Source organism: Pangasianodon hypophthalmus, chromosome 30 (assembly GCF_027358585.1).
Source record: "Pangasianodon hypophthalmus isolate fPanHyp1 chromosome 30, fPanHyp1.pri, whole genome shotgun sequence".
Lineage (NCBI taxonomy): Eukaryota > Metazoa > Chordata > Actinopteri > Siluriformes > Pangasiidae > Pangasianodon > Pangasianodon hypophthalmus.
The window spans coordinates 1,276,976-1,299,190 of record NC_069739.1 but is presented as its reverse complement, the minus strand read 5'-3'; the positions used below and the strand labels follow the sequence as shown (position 1 = coordinate 1,299,190).

At 40.9% G+C, this 22,215-nt stretch overlaps 3 protein-coding genes across 3 annotated transcripts; 2 read left to right on the top strand and 1 right to left on the bottom strand.

Annotated features, from left to right (window-relative positions):
- Window positions 1-1,529: 1,529 nt before the first annotated feature.
- Window positions 1,530-2,522, bottom strand: LOC113536017 (trace amine-associated receptor 13c-like). The gene has a single exon (XM_026929684.3). The coding sequence runs from the start codon at window positions 2,520-2,522 to the stop codon at window positions 1,530-1,532; it is 993 nt and encodes a 330-aa protein (XP_026785485.3).
- A 6,641-nt stretch (window positions 2,523-9,163) lies between these two features.
- Window positions 9,164-10,156, top strand: LOC113535997 (trace amine-associated receptor 13c-like). The gene has a single exon (XM_026929650.3). The coding sequence runs from the start codon at window positions 9,164-9,166 to the stop codon at window positions 10,154-10,156; it is 993 nt and encodes a 330-aa protein (XP_026785451.3).
- An 8,418-nt stretch (window positions 10,157-18,574) lies between these two features.
- On the top strand, window positions 18,575-19,650 carry LOC128317887 (trace amine-associated receptor 13c-like). The gene has a single exon (XM_053231875.1). The coding sequence runs from the start codon at window positions 18,575-18,577 to the stop codon at window positions 19,565-19,567; it is 993 nt and encodes a 330-aa protein (XP_053087850.1). The 3' UTR covers window positions 19,568-19,650.
- The last annotated feature ends 2,565 nt before the right edge of the window (window positions 19,651-22,215 follow it).

The following is a 22,215-nucleotide window of genomic DNA, read 5'->3' as shown; positions in this document are numbered from 1 at the left end:
TCCTCCTTCCTCCTCCCGCCACTCAGATGACCTGGGACTGCGCAGTAGATGCTGCTTGACAAACTTGTCAAAGTTTCTCAATGTGGAGTGCTCAAATCAAAGTGTCAATGGCTATCCTTGTGTACAGGCTGGGAAATGAGGATAGCCAAGTCTCATGTAGCAACAAATGTATGCATTGAAGCCACAGAGTGAAACCACAGATATCCTCTCCTCTCCTCTGCCAACCATCCTACAGCTTCTCTTTAACACTTTCACTTAAATTCACCTGCCATACCTGTTTAGTGCTCAGAGTCTGTACTTTTCTCAGGTCCCAGATCTTAAAGGAAGATTCCTGGGAAATCTTTGCTAAATAAACTTAGTTTAATTAGATTATGTATGTTTTTGCTCAGTGCATGTCCTAAAAATATTGCCACATACCTAGTTTATCCGAGCACCCTCAGTTTATCAGTGTTCTGGACTAGTTTAGCATCGCCTTTATACTGATGTTGATGCAGTGCTTATTTTTTTACATTCACTGATTCATCAAACTACAGGCTGTCCCATACAAAGTCTCCATACATAGGGGAAAATTAGCACTTTTTTAGCAAAATGGAGCATTATTTACAAACCATCCTCTACACGATTACCATTTCTTTGTAAACACACACAGAGGCTTCTCTCCCAATTTTGGCTCCCAGTTTGGCAACAGTGCCATGTGTGATAGGCTTGCCATGTTTCCAGCCATAAGTGTGATTTCAATATGTTCTTCTTTTGTCAAGGGCATTCTTAAAGGCTATCTGAAAAAAAAAACATATATAATATAAACTAAGTATGAAAAATTTTGTAAGACAGGACATTTTGCTAAATAGTGTTAATTTCCCCTATGTATGGAGACTTTTGGGAGACAATACTATAATCATATTATTAATGCAGACAAAATGGACTCCCATTAAAATGCCTGATTATACCTGGCTATTTGCAAAGATGATATGTGACTTTGCATCCCAGCCCTGTTCATTTTACAGAAGAAAAAAAAAATTAGCACTGAATATTCGTTAGTATTGAAAAATAAATATGATTTCACTTTTGCTTCTTTATTATGTCATAAGGTGTCTACAGCAGAGATTACATGTAAAGAGAGAAATAAAGTTTTAAACTCCCGAAATGTAATTTATAATAGTGGTCTACATTACAGTTTTAACATCAAAACTTAAAAAAAATCACAATAAAAGCACAAACGTCTTGTTTTTTATAAACCTGTATGAATTTAGCAATATACATTCATTTGTACTATTATTGACATTCCTTCTCATAATGTGTATTTGTGTTTTTTATTGATTTCATTCTTATTTTTTAGTATCTGTAACAAATCAAAACAAACTACCACTCTCCCTATAAATAATAAGCCACATTTTGCTATTATGTAATGTAATACATTATAACATATATTATATTAATGGTGCAAATTTGATTTGTTACAGAAGCTCTAGTTATATAGAATATAATAGCAATATTTGAGCACATCATCAGAAGGAGTGGAAAAAGCCTTTTCATGAAAGAACATTTATTAATGAAGAGTCTGTTTGAAATATTCGCAGAGTTATAATTAATTTAATGCACCTCCTAAACCACGGGTAAAACAGAGCATAAATAAATGGATTAATGGTGGAATTAAGATAACCCACAATCATGAGTTTATGAATTGTTTCTGCATGTAGTTCAATAACATCACCTAATAAAATGTAAATAAAATATGGAAGGAAACACACCAGAAACACAGCCACTAAAATGCCGAGGACTTTAGCTGCTTTTCTTTCAGATTTCATCGAGTGTGAGGTGATTTTCTGCGTTTTAGGCCGTGTGTGATTATTAAGCTCTCTGATAGCAGTGGCATGTTTCTTAGCAATCACAAAAACCAGAGTATAAAATACAATAATGACAGAGAGTGGAAATATAAATGAATACATAAGGTCAATTACAGACCAAACCTCATTCAGCAAGAGAAAACACTCTCCAGGACACATTAGTAAATTCATAAAGCTTACATTGAAATAATAGAATGTTACGCTATATGCCAGACACACACACCAGTTAGAAGACACCACAAAGCACATAGTCCTCCTGGAGATTGTGTTTGTGTACAGAAACGGGTTTGAGAGAGCCAAATACCTATCCACAGAGATCAGAGCAACATTATAGATGGATAAGACCAGGATGAAAGCACCAATTAACCAAAAACTGATGCAGAAACCTCTCCCAAAAATCCAGCATGACTCAATTGTCCAGATTAACACTGGAAGCATCACAAAGGCGCCGATGAGGAAATCCGACACAGCCAGAGAGAGCACGAGTATGTTGGTCGGTGTGTGAAGCTGCTTGAAGTGACAAACAGAGATGATGACTAGCAGATTTCCACACACTGTTAGAAGAACCACAGCAGCTGCACATACATACAGTAAGATATAAACTGCAGGAGATACAGATCTCTCTGGACAGGAGAAATGCGCACAGCGATCAGACTGATTAAACTCTGTCAGGTTCATGAATACAGCATTTTAAAATGTCTTCAACATACTTAAAAATAACACTGTATACTGGGTGCTGCTTTTGAAAAAGAAAAGAAAGAAAGAAAGAAAACCAGTAACAGTACAAATTCATAATCCAATATATGAAAGCGCAAGCCAGCTCTGATATTTTTAAAGCTTAAAATTTGACCACACCCCCAAGTTTGATTGACAGTTCTAGACCTATGATGTCATAGTTTGTTCAAACAGAAGCCGTAAATGTAATTTGGCCACCTGTTTTTTTTTAAATAACTGTTATATGTAATAAATGTTATATGTAAGAAAATGAAATGAAAACATATAATCATCAGATGTATTTTGGTGTTCAAACAGCAACCAACAAGCTCTTGCTCTCTCTGTCAGATTTTCCTTGGTACATCGCTTGAGCTCTGACCTTTGACTCACGTTTTGGAATTGTCTGCCTGCTCCTTCATGAACTGCTTAACTGCAATTGCATCCGTCTCCACTCACCATTCATGAAAACTATGTTCTTTCTGAATGAGGTTTTGACTGTAATTGACCTTGTAGTAACATTTATATTTCCATGTTCTGTCATAATCATGTTGTACACTAGAGTTTTTGTGATTGCAAAGAAACATGCTACTGCTATCAGACAGCTTAATAATCACACACGACCTAAAACACACAGAGACTCGATTATACACTATATTACCAAAAGTATTCGGTCCCCTGCCTTGACTCACATATGAACTTAAGTGCCATCCCATTCCTAACCCATAGGGTTCAGTATGATGTCGGTCCACCTTTTGCAGCTGTTACAGCTTCGACTCTTCTGGGAAGGCTGTCCACAAGGTTGAGGAGTGTGTTTATAGGAATTTTTGACCATTCTTCCAAAAGCGCATTGGTGAGGTCACACACTGATGTTGGTCGAGAAGGCCTGGCTCTCAGTCTCCACTCTAATTCATCCCAAAGGTGTTCTATCGGGTTCAGGTCAGGACTCTGTGCAGGCCAGTCAAGTTCATCCACACCAGACTCTGTCATCCATGTCTTTATGGACCTTGCTTTGTGCACTGGTGCACAGTCATGTTGGAAGAGGAAGGGGCCCGCTCCAAACTGTTCCCACAAGGTTGGGAGCATGGAATTGTCCAAAATGTTTTGGTATCCTGAAGCATTCAAAGTTCCTTTCACTGGAACTAAGGGGCCAAGCCCAACTCCTGAAAAACAACCCCACACCATAATTCCTCCTCCACCAAATTTCACACTCGGCACAATGCAGTCCGAAATGTACCATTCTCCTGGCAACCTCCAAACCCAGACTCGTCCATCAGATTGCCAGATGGAAAAGCGTGATTCATCACTCCAGAGAACGCGTCTCCACTGCTCTAGAGTCCAGTGGCGGCGTGCTTTACACCACTGCATCCGACGCTTTGCATTGCACTTGGTGATGTGTGGCTTGGATGCAGCTGCTCGGCCATGGAAACCCATTCCATGAAGCTCTCTGTGTACTGTACTTGGGCTAATCTGAAGGTCACATGAAGTTTGGAGCTCTGTAGCAATTGACTGTGAAGAAAGTCAACGACCTCTTTGCACTATGCGCTTCAGCATATGCTGACCCTCTCCGTCAGTTTACGTGGCCTACCACTTCGTGGCTGCGTTGCTGTTGTTCCCAAACTCTTCCATTTTGTTATGATAAAGCTGACAGTTGACTGTGGAATATTTAGGAGCGAGGAAATTTCACGACTGGATTTGTTGCACAGGTGGCATCCTATGACAGTTCCACGCTGGAATTCACTGAGCTCCTGAGAGCGGCCCATTCTTTCACAAATGTTTGTAAAAACAGTCTGCATGCCTAAGTGCTTGATTTTATACACCTGTGGCCAGGCCAAGTGATTAGGACACCTGATTCTGATCATTTGGATGGGTGACCGAATACTTTTGGTAATATAGTGTATCTGAGAGGAAAGCAGCTAAAGTCCTCTGCATTTTGGGACGTGTTTACTTCCATATTCTATTTACAGTGTATTAGGTGATGTTATTGAACTACAGACAGACTCTGCATTAATCAGTGTTCTTTCATAAATAGCATTTTTACTCCTGATGATGTTACCAGATATTACTATAATAATATAATTTAAACTTCTGTAACAAATCAAACCATCAGTATAACACATATTGTACTCTAGTATATCTGTCAGGTCAGCTCTGTCTGTGAATTCAGTTCCCCTGAATACACTGTGGCCTAGAGACCTGGCCACCTCAGACTACACTACTCAGAATCCACCACTATTGACATGTTTGCAATCACCAGACTATTGAACACACTCACCTGTTCCCAATCACACACACACAGTTTAATGAAAGACTTTCAGTCACAAGAAATTGTGAAGTAAACGCTCAGTTTGTGCATCCGCCTCTGACATTTACCAACCCGTATTTTCCTGTGGTTGTTATCCTGGTTTTGACTTTGCTAGTTTCTTGGTTCTTCGAGTTTTGTCTTTGCCCTGTTTATGCTGATAGTGCCTCGCCTGACCCACGCCTGTTTATTGACATTGATAGTGAATTTGGATTTGGATTTATCTCTTTGCCTGCTTCAATAAATATATGCTCTACTGCATTTGAATCCATCTCATTTCTGGTTATTGTAACAGAATACTTCGCCTCACATTATGGAACCAGCAGGAGAGCCGGATTGGAGACAGGCTATCACAGCACATAGACAGCTGATGGGAGAGCAGTGGTAGCGTTTAGCTGACCTGGATGCTAAAGTCAACATGCTCTTGCAAGCTCTTGCCTCCACCGCCATGCTCCGTGCTCCTGCCCTGGCTCCGGTACCCAGTACACCAATGCCAATGCCGGACAAGTTTTCTGATTACGTCTCGCTGTGTAAAGGATTCCTTCTTCAGTGTTCTCTGTATTTCACTAGCCATGAGGGAATGTCTGAGACCAATAAAATTACACACTTTATGAACCTGCTTACCGGCAAAGCGCTAAAGTTGGCCACAGTGGTGTGGGAGTTAGGGGGTGAGCCCACATCGTCCTAAGAGCAATTCATGGAAATATTTTGTTGTGTGTTTGATCACTCCCCTGAGTTTCAGGAGGCTGGAGACCAGCTGCTAAACATTTCACAAGGCTCACACCATGTAGCAGAGTATGCACTCAAATTCCTCACCATCGCAGATGGAATGATGCAGCTGTTAAAGCTGCATTTCTCTGTGGTTTCAAATCAGAAGTGCTCATGGAGATGGAGTGCGGTGATTAGTCGCTCACCCTTGACCCCCGATTGACCTCACCATCCATCTGGACCTTCTGCTCCACAGTTGTTACCCCTTCCAGGAGACAGGGAGCTCTCTGCATGTCAACCTCTTGCCTGAACCCATGCAACTCGGGTGTACCAAGCTCAGCGAGGGAGAACGGGAGAAGTGACATAGTGAGGACCGCTGCTTCTACTGCAGTAGCAAAGAACACCTCATCAGGCTATGCCCACTATGTGCCAAGACCCCAGCCAGGTCAGACACTTCCTTTAGCGCAAGTTGCAGTCCCTGCTTCTACAAGATGAGCTCAGTCCATTTTTTTCATCTCACCAGTTGCTAACGCTCCAGGTTTCAATACAACACTCAAGTGTGGTTTCTGACTTCGCAGCATTAATCGACTCTTGATCTGTGGGGAACTTTATCGACCAGGACACGGTCACCTGCCTGAACATCCCGATTTAGCCAATTCCATGTCCTATGAGTGTCCATGCTGTTGAGGAGGGCACCTTCGGAGAGGGCATTATCACTCAAAGAACATGGCCCTTCCTGCTCGAAGTCAGTGGTCTCCATAAGGAACAGGAGGTACAAACAACCTTAAACACACTACAAAATACATCGTGGATGAGCAAAACTCAAGAAATCCAATCATATGCTGACATAAAAGACATGCACACTTTCTACAACTCCATAAAGACCATATATGGCCCTAGGAGCTGGTCCATCACACCTCTAAAACCGGGAGATGGATTCACAATCTTAAAAGACTGAAAACAGGTCTTGGCAAGGTGGGCTGAACATTTTACAGCTCTTCCAATACTCACCGACTGATCACCCCATCCTAGAGGAGTTGCCTAAATGGCCACCCATTCAAGTCCTTCACCACCCACCAATCTTTCAAGAGGTGTTAGCAGCCATCAACTCCCTGAAAAAATAACAAGTACTCCAGCAGTGATGGTATCCCAGCAGAACTCCTCAAAAAAGGTGGCTACTTGTGTACCAGGATGATCCACCAATACACCCTGCAGATCTTGGACCAGGGGAATATACCTCAACAATGGAGGAATGCCAACATGGCATCATAGAATATCACCATAGCACCATAGAATATCAACCACTAACAATAGTTCTATCCTTTAAATACCTGGGCAGCATCCTATCTGAGGGCTGATACATCGACCACGAAACCCACGACTAGATAAAACAAGCCTCTGCAGCCTTCGGCAAACTCTGACAAAACGTCTTTCAAACCAAGCATGTCTATCTGCACACCAAAGTTACCATCTATAAAGCTGTCTATATAACTACTCTCCTATTAAGCTGACCTAAGATGCCTGCAGCGAATTCTGGGGATCACGTACCACATTCCGAAGTGCTTGCTAGGAAAACTACAAGAACATGGAGGCCACGATAACATGGTTTGGCTATGTTATAAGTGAAAGTGAAGTGACTGGTGGCCAAGTATGGTGACCCATACTAGAAATTTGTGCTCTGCATTTAACCCATCCAAGTGCACACACACAGTAGTTAACACACACCCGGAGCAGTGGGCAGCCTTTTTTTGCTGCAGCGCCCAGGGAGCAGTTGGGGGTTCGGTGCCTTGCTCAAGGGTCTGACCTCAGTTGTGGTATTGAGGGTGGAAGAGAGTGCTGGTCATTCACTCCCCCCACCCACAATCCCTGCCGGACCTGAGACTCGAACCCAAAACCTTCAGGTTCACCTTCGGGTTGCAAGTCCAACTCTCTATCCGTTAGGCCACGACTGCCCCTGGAGGCCTAAAGATCCCCTGCCATAGCAAGTCCTGTATGGCAGCTTCATCTAGGCCACTAGTACAAAGACCAGCTAAAAACATCACTGAGGAAATGTCAATTTGACCCCAGATGACTTGAAGAAGCCGCCGTTAACCATACCACCTGGGAGCAGCTCTGCCACACAGGAATAGATGGATTTGGAGAGGAACAGGAAGAAACAAACAAAAAAACAAGACTAAGGAGACATACAGCCATGCCTTCCCCCAATAACCCAGACTTCACATGTCCAACATGCAATAAAATTTGTGGATCAAGGACTGGACTTTATAGCCATCGAAGAACATGCCGTTAATGAAGACGAGTGTCATTGTTGAATTATTGTCTTAGTGTAGTGTTGGTGTGTGTTAGTGTAATGTTGGTGTTTGTTAGTCTAGTTATGGTGTGTGTTAGTCTAGTGTTGGTGAGTGTTAGTGCAGTGTTGGTGTGCATTCGTGGAGTGTTAGTCTGCTGGGGTCAGTAAGGGGAATCTGTGCTGTGCTCAGCTCTTGGCATTGCAGGGCTTTGCGGTGGTATAGGTGTGACTCGTTGTTTTTAAATGTTCTTTAAAATGGAGTCAGTATTTAATGGTGATTTTTTTTTTTGTACTAATGAGAATCAGCCTAAACTTGGCTCTGCACCCATTATGTGCTCTGTTTCTGTGTACTTTACAGAATTCTGCATGTAAATTTTCAGCATTGGATTGGAAGTTTTGGTTGGTGAGTGAGCTCCACACCTCAATACTGGATAGAACAATCTATGGTTCTATGGCTGATTCAATAGTTTGAGGCTAACTTGAATTTGTATTTGAGTAGGAATTTGTGGCTTAATTGCGTAGATTTCCCTGCTTGCTTTGTCTGTCAGATTGTTGAGTGTGGGAGTGAAAGTTCCTTTTGAGGTCATGTTTAGTCTTAACTAATTATATTTCTTACAGATTTCTATTTTGTGTGATCTAATGTTATGGAGGTGAAGTTCCCTAAGATCTGACTCTTTTCTGTAATATGAGAGTTTTTGTCTTTTTCAAGTTGAAGGTCAGGGCCCAAGTCTGACATTATTGCTGCAACAGGTCAAGGTTCTGCTGTAGAGCCTGAGTGGTGCCTAGGTGCCTAAAAAAGTCATGAAGTGAAGGTTGACCCATGACCACTGTAATATACCCATCTTCTCCTTTCTTCTTCTCACACATGTCAGGACTCATGTTCACCACATGGAGCTATCCAGTTGGCAGCTTGTGACTATGGCTGGAGTACATCCTCCTTCTACATTTCTAAGCATATGCACACTTTTGTTGTTTACATCTGATGATTATATGCTTTCATTTCATTTTCTTACATATAACATTTCTTACATATAACAGTTGAAAAAAAAACAGCTGGCCAAATACCATTTACGGCATCTGTTTCAACAACCTATGACATCATATGTCTAGAACTATCAATCAAACTTGGGGGAGTGGTTAAATTATAAGCTTTAAAAATATCAGAGCTGGCTTGCGCTTTCATATATTGGATTATGAATTTGTACTGTTACTGGTTTTCTTTCTTTCTTTCTTTTCTTTTTCAAAAGCAGCACCCAGTATACAGTGTTATTTTTAAGTATGTTGAAGACATTTTAAAATGCTGTATTCATGAACCTGACGGACTTTAATCAGTCTGATCACTGTGAGCATTTCTCCTGTCCAGAGAGATCTGTATCTCCTGCAGTTTATATCTTACTGTATGTATGTGCAGCTGCTGTAGTTCTTCTAACAGTGTGTGGAAATCTGATCATCATCATCTCTGTTTGTCACTTCAAGCAGCTTCACACACCGACCAACATACTCGTGCTCTCTCTGGCTGTGTCGGATTTCCTCATCGGTGCCTTCGTGATGCTTCCAGTGTTAATCTGGACAGTTGAGTCATGCTGGATTTTTGGGAGAGGTTTCTGCATCAGTCTTTGGTTAATTGGTGCTTTTATCATGGCCTTATCCATCTATAATGTCGCTTTGATCTCTGTGGATCGGTATTTGGCTCTCTCAAACCCGTTTCTCTACACAAACAAAATCTCTAAGAGGACTATGTGCATTGTGGTTTATTGTACCTGGTGTGTGTGTCTTGCATATAGCGTTACATTCTTTTATTTCAATATAAGCTCCATGAATATTTTACTATGTCCTGGAGAGTGTTTTCTCTTGCTGAATGAGGTTTGGTCTGTAATTGACCTTGTATGTTCATTTATATTTCCACTCTCTGTCATAATCATATTGTATGCTCGAGTTTTTGTGATTGCTAAGAAACATGCCACTGCTATCAGAGAGCTTAATAATCACACACGGCCTAAAACACAGAAAATCACCTCACACTCGATGAAATCTGAGAGAAAAGCAGCTAAAGTCCTCGGCATTTTAGTGTCTGTGTTTCTGGTGTGTTTACTTCCATATTTTATTTACAGTTTATTAGGTGATGTTATTGAACTACAGACAGAAACTACTCATAAACTCATGGTTGTGGCTTATCTTAATTCCACCATTAATCCATTTATTTATGCTCTGTTTTACCCGTGGTTTAGGAGGTGCATAAGATTAATCATAACTCTGCGAATATTTCAAACAGACTCTTCATTAATAAATGTTTTTTCATGAAAAGCCTTTTTTTCACTCCTTCTGATGATGTTCCCAAATATTGCTATTATATTATATATAACTAAAACTTCTGTAACAAATCAAATTTGCACCATTAATATAATATATATTATAATGTATTACATTAAATAATAGCAATATTTGGTTTGTTATTATTCATATGGATAGTGGTAATTTGATTTGTTACAAATGCTGTAAAGTAAGAATTAAATCATTAACAAAACACAGATACACATTATGAGAAGGAATGTCAATAATAGTACAAATGAATGTATATCGCTAAATTCAAACAGGTTTATAAAAAACAAGACACATTTGTGCTTTCACTGTGATTTTTTTTAAAGATGTGATGTTAAAACTGTAATGTAGACCACTATTATAAATTACATTTTGGCAGTTTAAAACTTTATTTCTCTCTTTACATGTAATCTCTGCTGTAGACACTTTATGACATAATAAAGAAGCAAAAGTAAAATTATATTTATTTTTCAATGCTAATGAATATTCTATGCTAATTTTTTTTTTCTTCTGTAAAATGAACAGCGCTGCGATGCAAAGTCACATATCATCTTTGCAAATAGCCAGGTATAATCAGGCATTTTAATGGGAGTCCATTTTGTCTGCATTAATAATATGATTATAATATTGTGTCCCAAAAGTCTCCATACATAGGGGAAATTAACACTTTTCAGCAAAATGTCCTGGCTTCCAAAATGTTTCATACATAGTTTATATTATAGTTTTTTTTTTCAGATAGCCTTTAAGAATGCCTTTGACAAAAGAAGAACATATTGAAATCACACTTATGGCTGGAAACATGGCAAGCCCATCACACATGACACTGTTGCCAAACTGGGAGCCAAAATTGGGAGAGAAGCCTCTGTGTGTGTTTACAAAGAAATGGTAATCGTGTAGAGGATGGTTTGTAAATAATGCTCCATTTTGCAAAAAAGTGCTAATTTCCCCTATGTATGGAGACTTTGTATGGGACAGCCTGTAGTTTGATGAATCAGTGAGTGTAAAAAATAAGCACTGCATCAACATCAGTATAAAGGAAATGCTAATCTAGTCCAGAACACTGATAAACTGAGGGTGCTAGGATCAACTAGGTATGTGGCAATATTTTTAGGACATACACTGAGCAAAAACATACATAATCTAATTAAACTAAGTTTAGTTAGCAAAGATTTTACCCTGACAGTCAACTTGAAAAAGACAAAAACTCTCATATTACAGAAAGATCTGAGGGATCTTCACCTCCATAACATTAGATCACACAAAATAAAAAACTGTAAAAAAAATATAATTAGTTAAGACTAAACATGACCTCAAAAGGAACTTTCACTCCCACACTCAACAATCTGACAGACAAAGCAAGCAGGGAAATCTACGCAATTAAGCCACAAATTCCTACTCAAATACAAATTCAAGTTAGCCTCAAACTATTGAATCAGCCATAGAACCATAGATTGTTCTATTCAGTATTGAGGTGTGGAGCTCACTCACCAACCAAAACTTCCAATCCAATGCTGAAAATTTACATGCAGAATTCTGTAAAGTACACAGAAACAGAGCACATAATGGGTGCAGAGCCAAGTTTAGGCTGATTCTCATTAGTACAAAAAAAAAAATCACCATTAAATACTGACTCCATTTTAAAGAACATTTAAAAACAACGAGTCACACCTATACCACCGCAAAGCCCTGCAATGCCAAGAGCTGAGCACAGCACAGATTCCCCTTACTGACCCCAGCAGACTAACACTCCACGAATGCACACCAACACTGCACTAACACTCACCAACACTAGACTAACACACACCATAACTAGACTAACAAACACCAACATTACACTAACACACACCAACACTACACTAAGACAATAATTCAACAATGACACTCGTCTTCATTAATGGCATGTTCTTCGATGGCTATAGAGTCCAGTCCTTGATCCACAAATTTTATTGCATGTTGGACATGTGAAGTCTGGGTTATTGGGGGAAGGCATGGCTGTATGTCTCCTTAGTCTTGTTTTTTTGTTTGTTTCTTCCTGTTCCTCTCCAAATCCATCTATTCCTGTGTGGCAGAGCTGCTCCCAGGTGGTATGGTTAACGGCGGCTTCTTCAAGTCATCTGGGGTCAAATTGACATTTCCTCAGTGATGTTTTTAGCTGGTCTTTGTACTAGTGGCCTAGATGAAGCTGCCATACAGGACTTGCTATGGCAGGGGATCTTTAGGCCTCCAGGGGCAGTCGTGGCCTAACGGATAGAGAGTTGGACTTGCAACCCGAAGGTGAACCTGAAGGTTTTGGGTTCGAGTCTCAGGTCCGGCAGGGATTGTGGGTGGGGGGAGTGAATGACCAGCACTCTCTTCCACCCTCAATACCACAACTGAGGTCAGACCCTTGAGCAAGGCACCGAACCCCCAACTGCTCCCTGGGCGCTGCAGCAAAAAAAGGCTGCCCACTGCTCCGGGTGTGTGTTAACTACTGTGTGTGTGCACTTGGATGGGTTAAATGCAGAGCACAAATTTCTAGTATGGGCCACCAGTCACTTCACTTTCACTTTTCACTTTCACTTATAACATAGCCAAACCATGTTATCGTGGCCTCCATGTTCTTGTAGTTTTCCTAGCAAGCACTTCAGAATGTGGTACGTGATCCCCAGAATTTGCTGCAGCCATCTTATATGGAATCCCTGCATATGTGACCCAGGCTTCACAGCTGAATAGGAAAGTAGTGATATAGACAGCTTTATAGATGGTAACTTTGGTGTACAGATAGACATGCTTGTTTTGAAAGATGTTTTGTATGAGTTTGCCGAAGGCTGCAGAGGCTTGTTTTATCTGGTCATGGATGCTGTCCAGGTATTTAAAGGATAGAACTATTGTTAGTGGTTGAGATTCTATGGTGAAAATAGGCATAGTGAGTGGGGGGCTGGTCCTCCATTGGCATATGACCTCAGTATTGGTAGTGTTGACTGACAAGCCTAGTCTGCTGTAGGCCTTCATGGCCATGGCAAGGATGGTTTGCAGGTCTTCTGGGGTGTGAGCCACAAACACACAGTCATCAGCATACTGCAACTCAAGGACCTGCACTGCTGAGGCCTTGGTGGTTGCCTGGAGCCTTCAGATATTGAAAAGGTTCCATCTAGCCTGAACTCTACAGTGATCCCACTACTGCTTTCCAGCTTGTCATGGAGAAGCTTTGTGACACATAGGAGAAAGATGTTGAAGAGCACCGGTGCCAACACGCCGTTTTCTTACCCTGGTGCATACATTAAAAGGCACCGTTTCCTGACCCCCTATGGTCATGTGGGCCAGGGCAGCCAAATTTTATTAGGATGTCTCAGAGTGGCTCTCAGTTCATAGTGTTGAAGGCTTTAGAGAGACCGACAAATTCGATGAAAAGGTCCTGGTGTTGTTCACGACACTTTTCTTGTCGCTGTCTTACTGTGAAAATCATGTCCACAGTGCTTCAGTTCTTCCTGAAACCACATTGTGACTCTGGCAACAGATGTTCTGTTAGGTTCTCCACCAGCCTGCATAGTCTGACTATTGCCAGGACACTGTCTGCAACAGCTAGCAGCGATATGCCACGACTGTTGCCATAGATGGACTTGCCACCTTTGTTTTTGTAAAGAGTGACAATGTTGGCATCCCTCCATTGTTGAGGTATATTCCCCTGGTCCCAGACCTGCAGGGTGTATTGGTGGATCATCTTGGTACACAAGTGGCCACTTTGTTTGAGGAGCTCTGCTGGGATACCATCATTGCTGGCGGACTTGTTATTTTTTCAGGGAGTTGATGGCTGCTAACACCTGAAAGGTTTGTCGGTGGTCAAGGACTTGAATGGGGGCCAATTAGGCAACTCCTCCAGGATGGGGTGTTCAGTCGGTGAGTATTGGTTGAGGATGGATGTTCAGCCCACCTTGCCAAGACCTGTTTTCAGTCTTTTAGGATTGTGAATCCATCTGCCGCTTTTAAGGGTGTGATGGACCAGCTCCTAGGGCCATGTGGTCTTTATGGAGCTGTAGAAATTGTGCATGTCTTTTATGTCAGCATATGATTGGATTTCTTGCTCATCCACGATTTTTTTTATAGTGTGTGTAAGGTTGTTTACCTCCTTGTGTGCTGTTTTCCACTGCTGCCTGTGGATGGTGGATGCAGAGTAGTTAAGAGTAGCCCTGTGTGCTCTGCGTATGGTTTCCAGCAGGGACTCTGGAACACAGAGTGGGCGCAAGAGGCATTTGGCATGATACAATACTCATAGTGGCCGCTGGTGGTGCTGAAGGCAGTCTTCCACTGGTCTCTCTCCCTGATGTGTACCAGGTTGTATGCACTGCGAAGGTCTAGTTTTGTGAATATCTGGGCAGAAAAGAGTTGTTCGAGAGCTGCCGGGACCAGAGGTAAAGGGTACCTGTACTTCACGGTGACCTGGTTGAGTCCGCCATAGTCAGTGCAAGGCCTGAGGCCCCTTCCTTTTTTCTCCACAAAGAAAAACCCGGCTAAAGCTGAGATGTAGAAAGGCAGATATATCCTTGTTGTAACACATCCTGGATATATTCTTCCATGGCTTTCTGTCCTGTGATGGAGAGTGGATAAATCCTGTTGTGGGTTGCAGTGGCTCCAGGCATTAGCTCAATGGCACAGACGTACGGGCATTGAAAAGGTAAACCGCTGGCCTTGGCTTTGCTGAATACTTCTAGGTGGTCCTGGTATTTAGATGGAATATCAAGGGGTGCATTATGTTGTGGACTTACTACAGAGGTCGAAGCCACACAAATTGGGGGCATGAAGAGGCACTGGTGGAAACAATCATCTGACCAGCATGTGATCTCCTTGTCAGCCCAGGACATTTGGGGATTGTGGGCGTGCAGCCAGGCAAAGCCCAGGATGATGGGATGCTTGGATGTGTGACCACCAGAAACAAAGTATGTTCCTGATGGAGATCACTGACTTGGAGGGGCCATGTTCTGTGAATGATAATGCCCTCCCCAATAGTGCCCTCCTCATGGCATGGACACTCATAGGACATGGAAACCTGGAGCATTAGCGACTGGTGTGATAAAAAATGGACTGAACTCATCTTGTCGAAGCAGGGACTGCAGCTCACGCTAAAGGAAGTGTCTGACCTGGGTGGGGGCTTGGCACATAGTGGACATAGCCTGATGAGGTGTTCTTTGCTACTGCAGTAGAAGCAGTGGTCCTCACTATGTCACTTCTCCCGTTCTCCCTCGCTGAGCTTGGTATGCCCCAGTTGCATGGGTTCAGGCAAAAGGTTGACATGCAGAAAGCGCCCTGTCTCCTGGAATGGGTAACAACTGTGGAGCAGAAGGTCCAGATGGATGGTGAGGTCAATCGTGGGTCAAGGGTGAGCGGCTCATCGCGGTACTCCATCTCCATGAGCACTTTAGGAGCTGCATCAAATGCAGCTTTAGGAGCTGCATCATTCCATCCGCTACCAGCTGCAATGGTGAGGAATTTGAGTACATACTCTGCTACATGGTGTGAGTCTTGTAAAAAGGTTAGCAGCTGCTCTCCAGCCTCCTGAAACTCAGGTGAGTGATCAAACACACAGCAAAATAGTTCCATGAATTGCTCTTAGGACGATGTGGGCTTGCCCCCTAACTCCCACACCGCAGTGGCCAACTTTAGCTCTTTGCCATTAAGCAGGTTCATAAAGCGCATAATTTTATTGGTCTCAGACATTCCCTCATGGCTAGTGAAATACAGAAAACACTGAAGAAGGAATCCTTTACATAGCGATACGTTATCAGAAAACTTGTCCGGCATTGGCATTGGTGTACTGGTACCAGAGCCGGGGCAGGAGCACGGACCATGGCAGTGGAGGCAAGAGCTTGCAAGAGCATGTTGACTTTAGCATCCAGCTAAACGCTGCCGCTGCTCTCCCATCAGTTCTATCCTGCTGGTTCCATAATGTGAGGCGAAGTATTCTGTTACAATAACCACAGATCAGAAGGATTCAAATGCAGTGTGTGTGTGTGTGTGTGTGTGTGATTGGGAACAGGTGAGTGTGTTCAATAGTCTGGTGATTGCAAACATGTCAATGGTGGTGGATTCTGAGTAGTGTAGTCTGAGGTGGCAATGTCTCTAGGCCCGTGTGTGTATTCTGGGGAACTGAATTCACAGACAGAGCTGACCTGACAGATATACTAGAGTACAATATGTGTTATATTAATGGTTTGATTTGTTACAGAAGTTTCAATTATATTATTATCGTAATATCTGGTAACATCATCAGAAGCAGTAAAAAAGGCTACTCGTGAAAGATCACTGATTAATGCAGAGTCTGTTTGGAATATTTGCAGAATTATTATTAATATAACACATGGATTAATGGTTTAATGGTGGAATTAAGAAAAGTATGATCAAAGATTTCTGGAATGTTTCTGTCTGTAGTTCAATAACATCACCTAATACACTGTTAATAAAATATGGAAGTAAACACGTCACAAACACAGACACTAAAATGCAGAGGACTTTATCTGCTTTCCTCTTAGATATAATTGAGTCTCTGTGTGTTTTAGGTCGTGTGTGAATATTAAGCTATCTGACAGCAGTAGCATGTTTCTTTGCAATCACAAAAACGCAACTGTACAATATGATTATGACAGAGAGTGGAAATATAAATGTTACTACAAGGTCAACTACAGTCAAAACCTCATTCAGAGAGAGAAAATAGAGGTTCACCAAATTACACATGCCCCTTCATCATGACAAGGTCTCTGTCCACAAAGTAGGGGGTTCTGCATGATGGCTGCCATCTAGAAGTGTTCATTTCTTATTTTAATAATGTTCTTGACCCTTGAAATATCAAATATGAATACAATTGACCTTACGCCCAATGACATCAACTCTATTCAGAGTACTGTATGATAGTAAACAGTGTGCATTCAATAAACAGTGTGAGTAACTTTTTCTTGGTTAAGGATGAAACCTTTTCAACAATTAAGGACTACACTTAAGGACATTGTGGACTACACAATGCGATACCAGAAAACAGTGGCTCTTTGCAACATCTGAGCACACAGTGTTGCGGAGGCACTTGTCCGAGTAATCTCCTGAGTCAGGATCCCGCAAGAGATCCTAACTGACCAGGGCACTTCTTGTATGTCACACACTCTTCGCAAACTGAATGAATTGTTGGGGATTAAATCAATTCGCACCAGTGGCTACCATCTGCAAACAGATGGGCTAGTCAAATGGTTTAATATAAAAAAATGTAAGAAAATGTAAGAATATAAGAAAATGATTTTTGCACAGTGGCGTAGTTATGCTCCAATAGGTTTGGGCTAGGCCCCTTAATTCCAGTGAAGGGAAATCGTCATGTATGCAACAAGATCCAAAGACATTCTAGACTATTGTGTGCTTCCAACTTTGTGGCATAGTTTGGGGAAGGCGCACATATGGGTGTGATGATAAGGTGTCCACATACTGTTGGCCATATAGTGAATTACTTGGACTGGACAGCAGTCATTCTATCATGAGATTAATGTTTGTATGTTATGTGGAAAGACACAAATTACACTCTACAAGAAGTGTCTCCTGCTCCTGGGCAGTAATTAGAAGTGTGCTGTTCCAGGACTCCTGTGCTGTTCCTACCTGGGTGTCACCATGCACCTTTTCTGGGTTCTACAAAGTTAACATAGTCCCTTCCAGTGGCATGAGTGTGGTGGACATCTCTGAACACCCTTCCATTCAGTCCTGAGGGTCGGTCCCTCATGACATTGTGGCATCCGTTATTAAGGTGAAAGTGAAATAGAGCACTAGTTACATGTGTACTTTACCTGTGGTTCTATGAAGACTGGATAAGCTCCAGGGTTCCCTGTCTCTCAGAAGCAGCAGCAACCCGGCAGGAGCTCAGCTAGAAGGCTGCATGGCCCAAGGACTGTTGACTACAGTATTGGTGTCAAATACAAGAGTGGCACACTATTTTGATATTATTTAGTACAATAGTTTGCCAGTTTGGTACAAAGCCATGGCAGGACATGCACTGAATCATTATTTATTTTTAAGCATAGGAACATTTCTAAGCATATGCACACTTTTGTTGTTTACATCTGATGATTATATGTTTTCATTTCATTTTCTAACATATAACATTTCTTACATATAACAGTTATTAAAAAAAACAGGTTGCCAAATACCATTTATGGCTTCTGTTTCAACAAACTATGACATCATATGTCTAGAACTGTCAGTCAAACTTGGGGGTGTGGTCAAATTATAAGCTTTAAAAATATCAGAGCTGGCTTGCGCTGTGAATTTGTACTGTTACTGGTTTTCTTTCTTTCTTTCTTTCTTTCTTTCTTTTAACTGTTACTGTTTTTCAAAAGCAACACCCAGTGTACTGTGTTATTTTTAAGTATGTTGAAGACATTTTAAAATGCTGTATTCATGAACCTGACGGAGTTTAATCAGTCTGATCGCTGTGAGCATTTCTCCTGTCCAGAGAGATCTGTATCTCCTGCAGTTTATATCTTACTGTATGTATGTGCAGCTGCTGTGGTTCTTCTAACAGTGTGTGGAAATCTGATCATCATCATCTCTGTTTTTCACTTCAAGCAGCTTCACACACCAACCAACATGCTCGTGCTCTCTCTGGCTGTGTCGGATTTCCTCATCGGCGCCATAGTGATGCTTCCAGTGTTAATCTGGACAATTGAGTCATGCTGGATTTTTGGGAGAGGTTTCTGCATTAGTTTTTGGTTAATTGGTGCTTTCATCATGGCCTTATCCATCTATAATGTCGCTTTGATCTCTGTGGATCGGTATTTGGCTCTCTCAAACCCGTTTCTCTACACAAACACAATCTCTAGGAGGACTATGTGCATTGTGGTTTACTGTACCTGGTGTGTGTGTCTGGCTTATAGCGTTACATTCTATTATTTCAATATAAGCTCCATGAATTTTTTACTATGTCCTGGAGAGTGTTTTCTCTTTCTGAATGAGGTTTGGTCTGTAATTGACCTTGTATATTCATTTATATTTCCACTCTCTGTCATAATCATATTGTATACTCGAGTTTTTGTGATTGCTAAGAGACATGCCACTGCTATCAGAGAGCTTAATAAGCACACACGGCCTAAAACACAGAAAATCACCTCATTCTCGATGAAATCTGAGAGAAAAGCAGCTAAAGTCCTTGGCATTTTAGTGGCTGTGTTTCTGGTGTGTTTACTTCCATATTTTATTTACAGTTTATTAGGTGATGTTATTGAACTACAGACAGAAACTACTCATAAACTCATGATTGTGGTTTATCTTAATTCCACCATTAATCCATTTATTTATGCTCTGTTTTACCCGTGGTTTAGGAGGTGCATAAGATTAATCATAACTCTGCGAATATTTCAAACAGACTCTTCATTAATAAATGTTTTTTCATGAAAAGGCTTTTTTCACTCCTTCTGATGATGTGCCCAAATATTGCTGTTATATTATATATAACTAAAACTTCTGTAACAAATCAAATTTGCACCATTAATATAATATATATTATAATGTATTACATTGAATAATAACAATATTTGGTTTGTTATTATTCATATGGATAGTGGTAATTTGATTTGTTACAGATGCTGTAAAGTAAGAATTAAATCATTAACAAAACACAGACACACATTATGAGAAGGAATGTCAATAATAGTACAAATGAATGTATATCGCTAAATTCATACAGGTTTATAAAAAACAAGACACATTTGTGCTTTCATTGTGATTTTTTTAAAGATGTGATGTTAAAACTGTAATGTAGACCACTATTATAAATTACATTTTGGCAGTTTAAAACTTTATTTTTCTCTTTACATGTAATCTCTGCTGTAGACACTTTATGACATAATAAAGAAGCAAAAGTAAAATCATATTTATTTTTCAATGCTAATGAATATTCTATGCTAATCTTTTTTTCTTCTGTAAAATGAACAGCACTGGGATGCAAAGTCACATATCATCTTTGCAAATACCCAGTTATAATGAGGCATTTTAAAGGGAGTTCATTTTATTTGCATTAATAATATGATTATAATATTGTTTCCCAAAAGTCTCCATACATAGGGGAAATTAACACTTTTCAGCAAAATGTCCTGGCTTCCAAAATTTTTCATACATGGTTTATATTATAGGTTTTTTTTTTCAGATAGCCTTTAAGAATGCCTTTGACAAAAGAAGAACATATTGAAATCATACTCATGCCTGGAAACATGGCAAGCCCATCACACATGACACTGTTGCCAAACTGGGGGCCAAAATCGGGAGAGAAGCCTCTGTGTGTGTTTACAAAGAAATGGTAATCGTGTAGAGGATGGTTTGTGAATAATGCTCCATTTTGCTTAAAAGTGTTAATTTCCCCTATGTATGGAGACTTTGTTTGGGACAGCCTGTAGTTTGATGAATCAGTGAGTGTAAAAAATAAGCACTGCATCAAAATCAGTATAAAGGAAATGCTAAACTAGTCCAGCACACTGATAAACTGAGGGTGCTAGGATAAACTAGGTATGTGGCAATATTTTTAGGACATGCACTGAGCAAAAACATACATAATCTAATTAAACTAAGTTTAGTTAGCAAAGATTTTACCCTGACAGTCAACTTGAAAAAGACAAAAACTCTCATAGTACAGAAAAGAGTCAGATCTTAGGGAACTTCACCTCCATAACATTAGATCACACAAAATAGAAATCTGTAAGAAATATAATTAGTTAAGACTAAACATGACCTCAAAAGGAACTTTCACTCCCACACTCAACAATCTGACAGACAAAGCAAGCAGGACAATCTATGCAATTAAGCCACAAATTCCTACTCAAATACAAATTCAAGTTAGCCTCAAACTATTGAATCAGTCATAGAACCATAGATTGTCCTATCCAGTAGTGAGGCGTGGAGCTCACTCACCAACCAAAACTTCCAGTCCAATGCTGAAAATTTACATGAAGAATTCTGTAAAGTACACAGAAACAGAACACATAATGGGTGCAGAGCCAAGTTCAGGCTGATTCTCATTAGTACAAAAAAAAAAAATCACCATTAAATACTGACTCCATTTTAAAGAACATTTAAAGAACAATGAGCCACACTTATACCACCGCAAAGCCCTGCAATGCCAAGAGCTGAGCACAGCACAGATTCCCCTTACTGACCTCAGCACACTAACACACACCAACACTAGACTAACACACACCAACACTACACTAACACACACCAACACTGTATGACCAAACACCAACATTACACTAACACACACCAACAGTGCACTAAGACACTAATTCTACGGTGTGTTCTTTGATGGCTTTGATTCCCCTTACTGACCTCAGCACACTAACACACACCAACACTAGACTAACACACACCATAACTAGACTAACAAACACCAACATTACACTAACACACACCAACACTGCAATAAGACACTAATTCTACCTTAACGATCACATTTGTCCTCATTAATAGTGTGTTCTTTGATGGCTATAGAGTCCAATCCTTGATCCACATATTTTATTGCATGTTGGACATGTGAAGTCTGGGTTATTGGGGGAAGGCATTGCTGTATGTCTCCTTAGTCTTGTTTTTTTGTTTGTTTCTTCCTGTTCCTCTCCAAATCCATCTATTCCTGTGTGCCAGAGCTGCTACCAGGTGGTACAGTTAACAGCAGCTTCTTCAAGTCATCTGGGGTGAAATTCACATTTCCTCAGTGATGTTTTTAGCTGGTCTTTGTACTAGTGGCCCAGACGAAGCTGTCCATACAGAACTTGCTATGGCAGGGGATCTTTAGGCATCCTGATAACATGGCCAAATCGATGCAGCTGGTGTTCAGGGATCGTGGCCTCCATGCTCTTGTAGGTTTCCTGGCAAGCACTACGGAATGTGGTACGTGATCCCAAGAATTCGCTGCAGGGATCTTAGATCAGCTTAATAGGAGAGTAGTGATATAGACAGCTTTATAGATGGTTACTTTGGTGTGCAGATAGACATGCTTGGTTTGAAAGACGTTTTGTCAGAGTTTGCCGAAGGCTGCAGAGGCTTGTTTTATCTAG